At 33.5% G+C, this 11,996-nt stretch overlaps 1 protein-coding gene across 1 annotated transcript; it reads left to right on the top strand.

Annotated features, from left to right (window-relative positions):
• The first annotated feature begins 259 nt into the window (after positions 1 to 259).
• On the top strand, positions 260 to 800 carry LOC147510517 (protein CHLORORESPIRATORY REDUCTION 42, chloroplastic-like). Its single transcript, XM_086598165.1, has 2 exons — positions 260 to 525; positions 695 to 800. The coding sequence occupies exons 1-2, from the start codon at positions 260 to 262 to the stop codon at positions 798 to 800; spliced, it is 372 nt and encodes a 123-aa protein (XP_086454291.1).
• Positions 801 to 11,996: the final 11,196 nt, after the last annotated feature.

The following is an 11,996-nucleotide window of genomic DNA, read 5'->3' as shown; positions in this document are numbered from 1 at the left end:
TAAAACTTGGAATTTTGGAGAACTCGATACTTAGTTTGCATTGGGTTTTTTTTTTTGATTGGGTTCATTAACACAACCCAAGTAGATTTTGTTGAGGCAGTGTTGGGCTTGCACACTATTCTAGCCCAACCATGTAGGTATTTTTATTTTTTATTTTTTTTCATCGAAAACTGAAAGATATTGTATGGTTTGCATCCCCAGGAACCACACGAGCACCATTTCCTTAATTCTTAACTCTTTGTTGTTGTTGTTAGCACTGATGGCTTTGTATTTCTCAAGTGTTACACTTCCATCCTCAAAGTTTCCAACCAATTTAGTCTCTAATCATGTATTCCAAAAGTCTCTTATTATCACAAAATGTGAACAAACAAATGATTCATCAGAGTTATCTGCAGACCAAAATTCAACACTCAAGATAGGGTCTGCGATCATAGTGGTTGATGCTCCAAAAACCATTAAAACAGCTGCTTCAATACCGTGTCTCAGAGTTAACACAGACTTAGTCAAGACAGGTGATGTAGGAAGGTAAGTAGTGTAAACTCATCTAATTATTTCAAGCTCAATTAAGCCTTGCTTTTAATTTGCTCCGACATGTGTGTGTGCATGCCACACTATCCCAAGTTGAATTGAACTTAGAGCTTGAGTGTTTTGTCCATGCATTGTAAATATTAATGCAGTTACTTATTTTGTGCAGAATCGTTGCAAGAAAGCCAAAAGATGTATGGGCAGTTCGGCTTGCTATTGGTACATATCTAATAGATGGGAAACATTTCAGGCCCTTGGACCTTGATCAACAATGAATATATTTACATAATGATCTTGAAGAGGTCACTACAACAAATATGACATATGACATCACTAATTTTACATCACTTTCAGCAAAGTGATATCATAAGAAAACTATGACATCACTTTTATTAACATGTGATGTAATAATTATCACAATTTTTTTTTTACATCACTTATTTCGGAAGCTGATGTAGTAGAGTTGTACAACATCATTTTAATTAGTGATGTTGAGATAGTGATGTAGTAACACTTTTTTACGTCACTCGCTGTGTCACTTATAAAGTGATGTAATATCTATGTATTCAACATCACTTTAAAGGTGTTGTCACTCACCGTGTCACTTATAAAGTGATGTAATATCTATATATTCAACATCACTTTAAAAGTGAATTTGCCAAAATTTTGAAATCACTTATAATGTGACTTCCAGAAGTATTATTATTAATATACCTCTTAATTAAGTTAATTAGTTAGAAAAAGACCGTCTAAAAAATTAGGCTACACTACACCATAACAAGATATTTGTAGCCCAGATAAAGCGCATTATGGATGAGTTTGAATTGGTGGACTTTGTACATGTTTACAGAGAAGGGAATCAGGCTACAGATTATTTATCTAAGCTTAGTGATTCTATAGACGATAGTGTTTTGTATTTCATTCCCCCTTTAGACCAAAGTCTGCATGTTTTGGTCAAAGAGGATGAAGAGGGTAAGTTGTACTTGAGATCATGATCAAATAAAGGTTGGGGCATCCTTAACCCCTAGCTTTTTCCAAAAAAAAAAAAAAAAAAAAAATATTTGTAGCACACACTTTTTTTGCTTTGTAACACTTTTTTGTCATTGGTAAGTTGCCTACTCTTTGTAAACGTTGGGAATGTTGTAAAGTGTTACTTAAATTCGGATGAATTTGAAGAATTAATATCTAACACTTGAAACCGTGTGATAAGTGTTGCAAATCTTAAAAATCAAAACAGCTTCGAAATTTCGAAAAGAAGGAAACAAAAAAAATCATATCATCGAAATAGAAAACCTCTCTTTTTCTCTTAGCCGCTACTACTCTCTTCCTATTCGAATTCTAGAATCAATTTTATATCATGATGTAAAATCCTTCATCAAAAAGGTAACAGTCTACTACTCTTGTTTCTCTTCAAAGTCGATAACTTAACTGCAGAAATAAGAACTGAAGATCCTGATTCAGTGCGGTGTTCTCTTGCCCTCTCTCTCTCTTACCCCAAGGGTTAAGAACTGAAGATCGAGGCCACGCATTTATTTTTGCCCTCTCATTGCCTCTCTCTCATTTACCAACAAGGACTAGGTCCGATTTTCGATTTCATTCTCATATCTGTTTTTTTTTTCTTTTTTCTTATTTTGATGTGAGATGAGCTTGTTTTAATATAGAAATTAACCATGGGAAATTTGATAATTTTCTACTTGATTAGGTTATTGTTTGAGGGTATTGCGGACTTAGAATCATTTCTCAAGATGTGTCAAAAACTAGGTTTCCTTGTGATGCTTCGCCCTGGACCATACATATGTGCAGGTGAGCAATTAATTAAGGCTTAGCAATTAATTTTATAGTTGCAGTGGCCATTGTCTTTAGTTGATTGTTGATTGTTGATCGACCTTCAATCTGACTTGACCTTTAGTTAAGATTGATTTTACAAGTTGGGTACTGAAAGATGACTTTCCATGACTTTTTTTTGTGTTAGATAGACTACATCTTGTATAAATAGTTGCATCCTTAGAATCAATGCAGAACATGATAGTTGATATTGCATTGTTGTAGTTATTAATTTAAGTTCTGTAAGAAATATATGTGGAATCAACACCAATTTGGTTTGGCCTTAATTAGATAAGCTAGTGTGAATAATTTTGTCAGTTCTTGGTGACTAAATTTGCTTCTTTTTTTTTTCTTGGTCCGGCAGTTCCTTCTAATGTTTGAATTTTTGTTGTAGAGTGGGATTTTAGAGGGTTTCCTGCTTGGATGTTTTCCACTGAACCAGCTCTTAGACTAAGATCTTCTGATCCTGCGTTCCTTCACCTGGTTTGTGTTTTTATTGTCTTTCTTACTTTTAGTATTACTGTTTGGATGTGTCCCATGTGTCTATGATTACTGTTTGGATGACTAAGCTCACTAGAAGAGAGGAATGAGGCCACAATGTAGTATTAAAGTATTAAACAATCAAAATGTCCACTGGTTTTCTTTGCATCAAAATGCTTGTGTGACTCAATTTTTTTTTTGCTTATATAGAATGAACAACTGTGCAACATATTAAAGTCAGTGTTTAGAGAGGTCACCTTAGTACTGTTCAGAGAGGTCACCTTGGTATTGTTTAGATTTGGTAGCAGCTATTGTATTTTGGAAAGGTTATTTTGAGAGCTTTGATGTTTATCATGCCTTTAGAGAAGGTAATCAGGAAGTTGATTACTTAGCTAAAATGTGTAAGTCACATGGTGACTATTTCACTTCTTTTATCCTCCCCTAGATCCTAGCCTTAGTCATATTGTGGAGGAGGATCATTTCAGAACTTTGTATGTTAGAATTTCATAATATAGATTGAGGTCTGCCATAACCTCAAAGGCTCTAAATGTTTCAAAAGAAAAGAAAAGAAAAAGGAATGAATGAAAGACAGATTGTCAAGAGTACTCAAATATTGCAGAAACATGAATGAAAAATTGTAATACACACCCCTAATCTCAAAATACTTATAGTATTGTGATATATGGTGGATTGGTGGTACCTATTAAATTCATTGTTTATCTTTGTTTATCTTGCTTGTCGGTTTGTCGTTCATTTTGAGCAAACTTATTTAAAATACTGAGCATGATTTGTTTGGTTGACTTTGGCAGTTGGAGTTATGGTGTTTGTTCATGATATTTCTGAAGTTACATTGACACGGACACGGGTGTTGGTATCCAACACTGTGACCTGTATGGATTGGGACATGGGGACACAACTAAGTGAAAAAGAAACTATTAGTATTCTTTAGTTGCACAACTACTTCTTGGGCCCAAGAACTTACAAAGTCCCTCCTTATAAGTAAATTCCTATGCGAGTAGGATATCATGGAATTATGACTTTGTTAATAGATTGATTTCTTAGTCTTGGTTAAAAGAAACACTAGTTTGAAATTGTATGCATAATGTGTGGTCTTTGTGTCCGACACGGATACGTATCGGACACGGTTTTTATTTTTTGTGATGCTGATCATTCGATTTACCTCTTATGGTAGAATTTTTGCAACCCTAATATATGGTATTTGTGTGTGTGTGTGTGTGTGTGTGTCTGATCAGTTTCTATTTTCTAATACATCACAACTGTCATGATCTTTCAAAGGTTGACCGTTGGTGGGGAATGATGCTTCCAAAGATAGCCTCTCTTCTTTATAGCAATGAGGGTCCCATTATTATGGTCTAGGTACGTGGATTTATGTCCTTGCTTAAATTTCCTTTTTACAATGAACGTATGGTTTATTGATAAAAGGTATTTTATTTCGAATGCCGCTCTTAGGAGTTAAAAAAATCTGCAAATAAAAAAAAAAAAAAAATATATATATATATATATATATATATATATATATATATATATATATATATATATATATATATATATATATATATATATAAGCATGAAGCCAGTCACTCTCATTACAAAAAATAATGTAAGAATGCATGTATATATTTTTTTTAAAATGGACTATTAGATACTAATTTTATCATAAAATTAGTATCAAATAGTCCATGTTTAAGTAAAAGTATATACATGCATTCTTACATTATTTTTTGTAATGAGAGTGACTGGCTTCATGCTCTGTAGAACTTCCTTTGTCATTCAGGTACTATATTATGCGGATGTTCCATTTGTTTATTTTCCTTTTAAAAAATTTGCATTGATTTGTTAAGCTGTGATAGGTTCTTGGATTAAATTGATTGCATAAAGCCAGGCTGTGATAGGTTCTTGGTTGGGTGATTGTGGTTCTCTTTCGCTTATTTCGGTATTGCATATTAGATTTTGTTGGTATATGTTGGTTAGTTACAATTTTTTGTATATAGTGTAATATTTATAATTGGAGATGATATTTGTATAATGAATGTGATTTTAAGATACATTTCATCTTTATTTGATGATAAATGACCAAAAAAATGGTATTATATTGGGATGATATTGGCAATTTTTTTTTTTTATTATTTTGATATACATCACTTTTAAAGTGATTTATAGAGTTATTTCACATCACTTTACAAGTAATTTGGAATATGAATGAAACGTCACTTCCTAAGTGATGTTAATCGGCCTTATTGATTTCACTGAAAAAGTTATGTTAAACGTTATAACATCACTTGTGGACATCGATTAAAAAATGATGCAAAGTTATAACATCACTTGTGGACATCAATTAACAAGTGATGTGAAGTAACATCACTTGTGGACATCGTTTAAAAAGTGATGTGGAAAACCCTGACTTTTCACGTCGCCACCATTCACATCACTCTCAAAAGTGATGTCTTATACTTTTGACATCACTTTTTAAATGATGGGAAATGCCATTTATGTTGTAGTGGGTGATCGAAAGAAGAATTTCTTATGGTAAAATCTGTGATGTTTAAGTAGATCATTGTTACAGTGTATCAGTGAATAGTTCTTAGATGTGCTTCAACAGTTACTATGAAACTTCAGAGGAATGAGAATCATTTTGTAATCTAGGCAATGCATATGGTTATTTGTAAATTTCCCCTAATTAGCATCTTTGGTAACCGGCCTTTTCGCTAGTCACCGTCAGCGCCTATATGTACAAGTGCTGCGCAATGTGATTTACTGAAACAATCATCCAATAATAAAGGGCATTAGATAATATGACTTCTTTATACTCAGTTCTAACTTCCCAAGCTCCCATCAATTTTGATGAAAATTATGTCCAAATAGCTTACAGCGCAATGTGATTTCACGCATTCACTGCATATGTTGTATGTGCTAATGTGCGTGGGTGTGGGTGCATGTAATAGTGATCTAATTCTTCTACTAATTAAACTCTTACAAATAATAATAGTACAGATGGTTCTTCACCATTTATATGCTTTGGTTATACTGTTTTAGTTGATTGAAAATTATTTTGAACTCTATATAGGGGTAGTTGTTTCAATCTAGAAGTATCCAGTGATTTATGAAGTCATATCCTTAGATATATATTATAGTTACACCCTCCCTCTTGGTTATATTTTTCAAGGCTTCACAGAGTCTCCAATTTTTTGTAAACTCTAATACTAATTACGAAAAAAAGGAATTCCAAATCCTTATATATATTATAGCTATACCCTCACCAATCTATTTTTTGGAGCACTCACAGAGACTCCAGTTTTTTCTAAACTCTATTACTAATTACGAAAAAGTAGAATATAAATAAATAACAAATCACATCTAAAGTTTCACAGAGTCTCCAACTTTTCCTAAACAATATAGCTAATTACGGGAAAAAAAGAGAGACAAAAAACGAAATTGCTAAAAACAATAGTTTCAACCAAAAACGATTTTCCTAAAACCCTTACGCCACAAAGAATACTTTTCATACTAATCTCAGGTAAAGTTTAACATAACAAAGTTTCTTTCTAGAAAATGATTAATGATATACTGATTAATGATATTCATAGGAATCACATAAAAATTTAGTGAAACCCAATATAATATTCATATCTCATAGCTCTACATAGAACATGTGGATAATAGTTACACAACCGAACTGGAAAAGACAAAGAACCATCCACATCAAAAATTAAGTAAAAGCCAATATAATATTCATATCTCATAGCTATACATAGAACATGTGGATAACAGTTACACAATCGAACTGGAGAAGAAAAAGAACCATCCAAATAAAAAATTAAGTAAAAGCCAATATAATATTCATATTTCATAGCTCCACATAGTAACTATAATTTTCGTAATAATTTAATATAACTGCACCCGTTCATAGAACGGGTTTGAAAACTAGTCAAGTATGATGGAGAAACACCTTGAAACGCGTAGGTCTCTTTGGTTGTTGATTTGTGGATTTTGGTAGTTCTGGTTAAAATAGGATGGAACCATTACTCTGTTCTGATTGTTGTAGGTACCTTGTCCTTGTCTGAACTAATTGAATGTATTTTGTGCTTTAACATGATTAGTGAATCCTGTAGGTGGTTGGGTTTGTGGATTAGTACTTCATATATAATTTGGGTGTTGTCTCCATAGTGCATTTGGTACATTGAATGCACAGGCTTCTTCTGGTTGAAGTGATGATATGTTGTTGAGCAAAAGACAATTGGTATGTATGTGATTTAAGTTAAAACATAATGTGCATGGTGGGGTATTTATATTCATGACTGGGTGAGGAGAATGGTTGTTTTGTTTGGTTGTGAGGGAATCTATCTTTCTTGTGAGGGATTCAATTAATGTCTTGATCTTCGGATTGGATTTTACCTCAAAAATACCATTGGCTTTAGATTTACTGGGCTGGGTTGTTCTAGAGTTGTTTGTGTTGCCCCAATAAGTGCTCTTTTCTGCTTGGTTTTCAAGAAATGTTAAAGCTTCGATTTCACCTCTATTGAAAAAATTTCCATTACTTATAATATCGAGTATTACCTTGTGTTCTTATAGAAGACCTTTGAAAAAACATTGGACAAGAGTGGATTTTTCTAATTTATGATGGGGGACAAGGAAGGAGAAGGTCAGAGAATCTATCCCATGCTTCTAAAAATATTTCACTTAGACTCTGTCTGTAAAACTATATCTTGCTTAATATTTCTTATGTTTTCTTCAGAGGAAAATACTTCTTCATGAAGGAGAACACAATATTTTCTCAGGTATCGAAAGAATCTGGTTTCTTGGAGAGGAGCCATGCGTGACTTTTACTAGATAGAGTGAAAGGAAACACTCTAAGATTCACCTGATCGTCAGATACACCTGGATGATTGAAAGTATTACATACTTCGTGAATACGACGTAGGTGTTCATACGATAACTTGTGTTCAAATCCATGGAATACGGGTAGAAGGTTGAACACGTTAGGTAGGATATAGAAATTGCTTGTGAGAGGCGTGAGTCGTATACAAGATGGTGATCCATATTGTAACGGAGTGTAAAAGTTAGAAAGAGGTTCTTCACCTTGAACAACTTCTTCGTCAGCCATCTTAGTAGATGGTTGACGAGAGATAGAAGTTCGTCGTGACCGACGTGAGCTTCTACGTGAATATGTTTTATATATGCTAGGTTTTATATTGCCTAAGCGTAGTCTCATGCACAGTTTGCAAGACTAGTAAAATCTAACTAATATGCGCAATCAAATGAATTGGATGATGCTCAATTAATCGAAATATGTTTGTGCACTTCAGAATTTGGATAATTTGTTTTGTCTGCAGATTTGATACTATGCCCTGTTTGAAACGGTTAGTTGGGCACAAAACTAGGTTTTGGGGCTCTACACGCCTAAAAAGAGAGACCAACCGCTTCACCAAGTGCGGTGCTACCAAGAATCTCACTCTTAAATGAATCGAGGGAGGGGAGTGAGGAAGGTAGTTGGTGAAATCTTATAGTTTTCACTCTTAATCTTCGTGCTAAGTTTTTGTCCTGTGGACATGACTAGATTGGCTCTACTTGGTTGATTTTAAATTTTTAGTTTAGTCAATGTAGCATTTGAATTACGCAACGTCCGTTCACTAAAGTGGGGTTTAATCCCACTTGTTGTTTGTTATGGCACAAGTTTAGCCTTAAGTGCGTAAAGTAAAGACAATACAGAAGTTAAAACACGGAGTCACGCAAGCATGCTTTTGTAAACAACCAAGTATCCTCTTACGGTATGTCGAGGAGGATGAAATTCTTACCTCCCAAGTGTGCGTGCACGTCCTTGGGGATGGAGTTGGAGTTGGAGTTGGTGGGGTTTGACCAAGTATGGGGTATCTTGTTTCGTCAAACCCTACCATTCGAGCTTTACATTTTTGGTTACAAAAATATTTAAACTAAACCCACATATTAGGTTGGAATGGTGGCAAAGCCAATAAGTTTACAACTTTGCCTTCTTGGGCTTAACTAACATGAATGTAAAGCAAATATTAACTAAACTAAACTATTTAACTAATGACTATTTAACTACTAACTATGTGATTATGAAAAGATAAAACGAATTGTTAAAGATTGAATCTTTAATCCCCAAGTTGATTTGCAATGCGCGAGCGTTTTGTTACACGACTCGCCTTGCGCATCCAAACGACTTAAGGTGATAAAATCTTCAACACTTTGGTAAGTTTGTCAAACTATAACGAAAAGACAATTACTTTCTTTTTTAAGCCTAAGTTGATATTATCCTAAACTCTGTATTAAAACTTTAACTAATGTTGATATTATCCTAAACTAACATGTATTTAACAACAAATAATGAAAATAACTTCAAAACATGATATTAATCTAAAACTAGTGTTTATCTAATACTGTTAATTAATTAAATTTTTTAAAGTTATTTTTATTATATATATATATATTGAAAAGCTTAAAACTTGCAGCTCTAACTAGTTTCAAACTACTAACAGTTGAATCAAATTGATACCATAGAACTAATCTATACTAAACTATGAAGATTATGTACCAATAGAATCTTGTTCTGAAAAAATGAGGAGCGATCACGGGGTTGAGGTGGCGCGGGTCAACGGCGGGAGCAGAACTCAGTCGCATGGTCGCTCCTCGATCTGCTCCGTTTGATACAATTTTTGGACGGCTACTTCAGGAACTCCTCCTCTTTCTGATGGTGGACTCTGTTTCAGTAAATCTGTATTGAAAACAAAAACATATCAATTAGTAAATGATATGAAAATAAAAACAATAAAAAAATAATGAAAAAAAACAATAAAAATAAGAGTTTAGATAGTGGGGTTTGTATCTTTCTTTCTCTTTGTGCTTACATATATGACGGCGGTGCCATTTGTTTCTTTTGGAAAGTGGGTGAGTATTGGGTTGTCATTGTTCATCTTAAGTCTTATGTTGGGGAGAATGGATGGATGGATAAAAACTAAACTTTTCTCTAAAAACTCATTCCTATTTGTAGTTTTTTTATGTTTAAAAGGTGGTGGAAACACTAGTTATTAGGAGTTAATGATTGAAACATGAATGCTTAATTGGTTTGGTTTAAAACATGAAAGTAAATGATGGCCGGATTGATGTAACTTGGTTAGCAAGTCATACTCATTGAAAAGAGAATTAAATTAGATGTAAAAATAGTGTTTTAAACATGCTAAAATCATGCTATCAATCAATATATTATACCCTCGATCAATATCATGTGATAAAGAGGAGAGTAATCGTTTTCGATCCACTCTTGTTTGCACATACTTGTAAACGAATCAAGAATAAACTACAATTAACTAATGATGAGAGTAATATGATCAAAATAGTAAATTTAAGATGCTAAAACAGTGAATTAATGATATGAGAAAAGCAATTGAGAGGGGTAATTCACCACGCGATTCGATTGGCTATTAGTTTAGTCATCGAATCATTTTTCTTGATTCCTAGTGAATACCAAGTCATCTCTGATCATGACTTCACTAGCATGAGAGTTTAGCTCCCCCACAATTTTTTTTGATGGTGGCTCTAAACTCTAGTTCACCGTTATGAGTTCTATCTCTAGAAACTCACAACGAAAAACTTGAAACACTTAAACTAACGACTACTACATTAACTACCAATCATCCTCTAATAGAGGTTTTAGCATTGAGTCATTGGCTGTTCTATACTAAAACAATAAAAAGAAGATATTAAAGTAAAAGAACTAAGCTTTATTGAATGGTTTTTATGGAGGCTACAAATCCTAAACTAAACTATATTGAATTAAAGAAAGGGGAGAGAGAGAGAGAGACCTAAATTAAAACGAAACTAATGAGGGGAGTAGCCATTAGGGTTACATTTTCGTGCATAGGCCTGGAGGCAAGACTTTGGGCCTCTAACGTGAGCCCAAAGTCCATTAGGTTAATTCTAAAAGGGTCTATTGGAAATTACTTCAGTAGCATTTTCATTCATTTTTGCAGCTCTGATTGGGGAATAGCTAGGTCTATTGGAAAGTTTATTCTGAGCCGGTCGTTTTGATATAAAGTAGGCCCAATTCTGAGGTCCGAGTATAAAGATACGCCCTTTTGAAGTTCTAATGGCTTTTTGTACTTTTTCTACCCGAATTGACTTTGACTGGACTTGAAAAAGCTTTTTCTTCTTGATTCTTGGGCTTTAAACATAAAAATTTTATAGCAATCATCTTGACTTGTTTTCCATACAAAATGGCGTCTTTAAGCACATAAACAGCTTCAATATCTGAAATACACAAAAACACGTAAACAATACTAACTCTTATTTATTATAAACATAATTGGCCTAAATATAATACTATTAAGGAGTTTAAACTATACTTTTGGGTGTTTATCACACCACCCCCAAGCAGCATTTTCCTTGTCCTCAAGCAAAGATGAGAAATAAAAACAGATAAGTGACAAAAAATGTGGTCCCAACTAATCTCATTTTGCAGAGTGCGATTGCATTGACCATATACAATAAGGCCTTAAATCATTAGGAATTCCCTAATGGACAAGTTATAGCCTCATGAGAGTTTTATTTCCAGAGAAGATACTCACAAACTTCATTTATACTATAATGACTAAATAATAAAAGTAATTGTCCCCTAATTTTATCTCAGAATCTATACATCTCACTAGCAATTAAACAGGGATCATCAATCTAACTCCTAAATCAATACATGCATAATAATCAAATCATCTTAAGATAAAAGACTATATAATGAACTATGCTATGAAATGCAATGGCATGTCCGTTTCTTAAACTTTTGGGTAGCGTGCCTAAGTAGGTTCTCACAAGGAATGTGTTAAGACTATGTTTAGGATTTTGGAATTCTCGGAATTCTAACAAATCCAAAATCCGAAATTCTTAATATTTCGACCCATATCATATTCGGAATTTCGACTAATTTTGAAATAATCAATATTTCGACCCTATAACGTTTTTTTCCGGTTTTTTGAAAAATTGAAATATTGGGCGGAATTTCGATATTCTGTTTGGAATAATGAACACTGGTTAAGACACATAACACTCTGATTTTTCCATTCAAGTTTGCTAACTCCAGTGTGTAGTAGGCACACGTTTCCTCACAATCTCAATGACACTCAAAGGATGCCGAGGTCGAT

Source organism: Coptis chinensis, chromosome 3, assembly GCF_015680905.1.
Source record: "Coptis chinensis isolate HL-2020 chromosome 3, ASM1568090v1, whole genome shotgun sequence".
NCBI classification, from domain to species: domain Eukaryota; kingdom Viridiplantae; phylum Streptophyta; class Magnoliopsida; order Ranunculales; family Ranunculaceae; genus Coptis; species Coptis chinensis.
The sequence above is the reverse complement of the archived record's forward strand: the minus strand, read 5'-3'. Positions and strand labels throughout refer to the sequence as shown.

What these genes read in the sequence shown, in the direction of transcription:
- LOC147510517 (XM_086598165.1), top strand. Translation starts at nt 260, where the DNA reads ATGGCTTTGTATTTCTCAAGTGTTACACTTCCATCCTCAAAGTTTCCA. An exon ending in AAGACAGGTGATGTAGGAAG is followed by an intron (nt 526 to 694) that starts GTAAGTAGTGTA and finishes TATTTTGTGCAG; the next exon opens with AATCGTTGCAAGAAAGCCAA.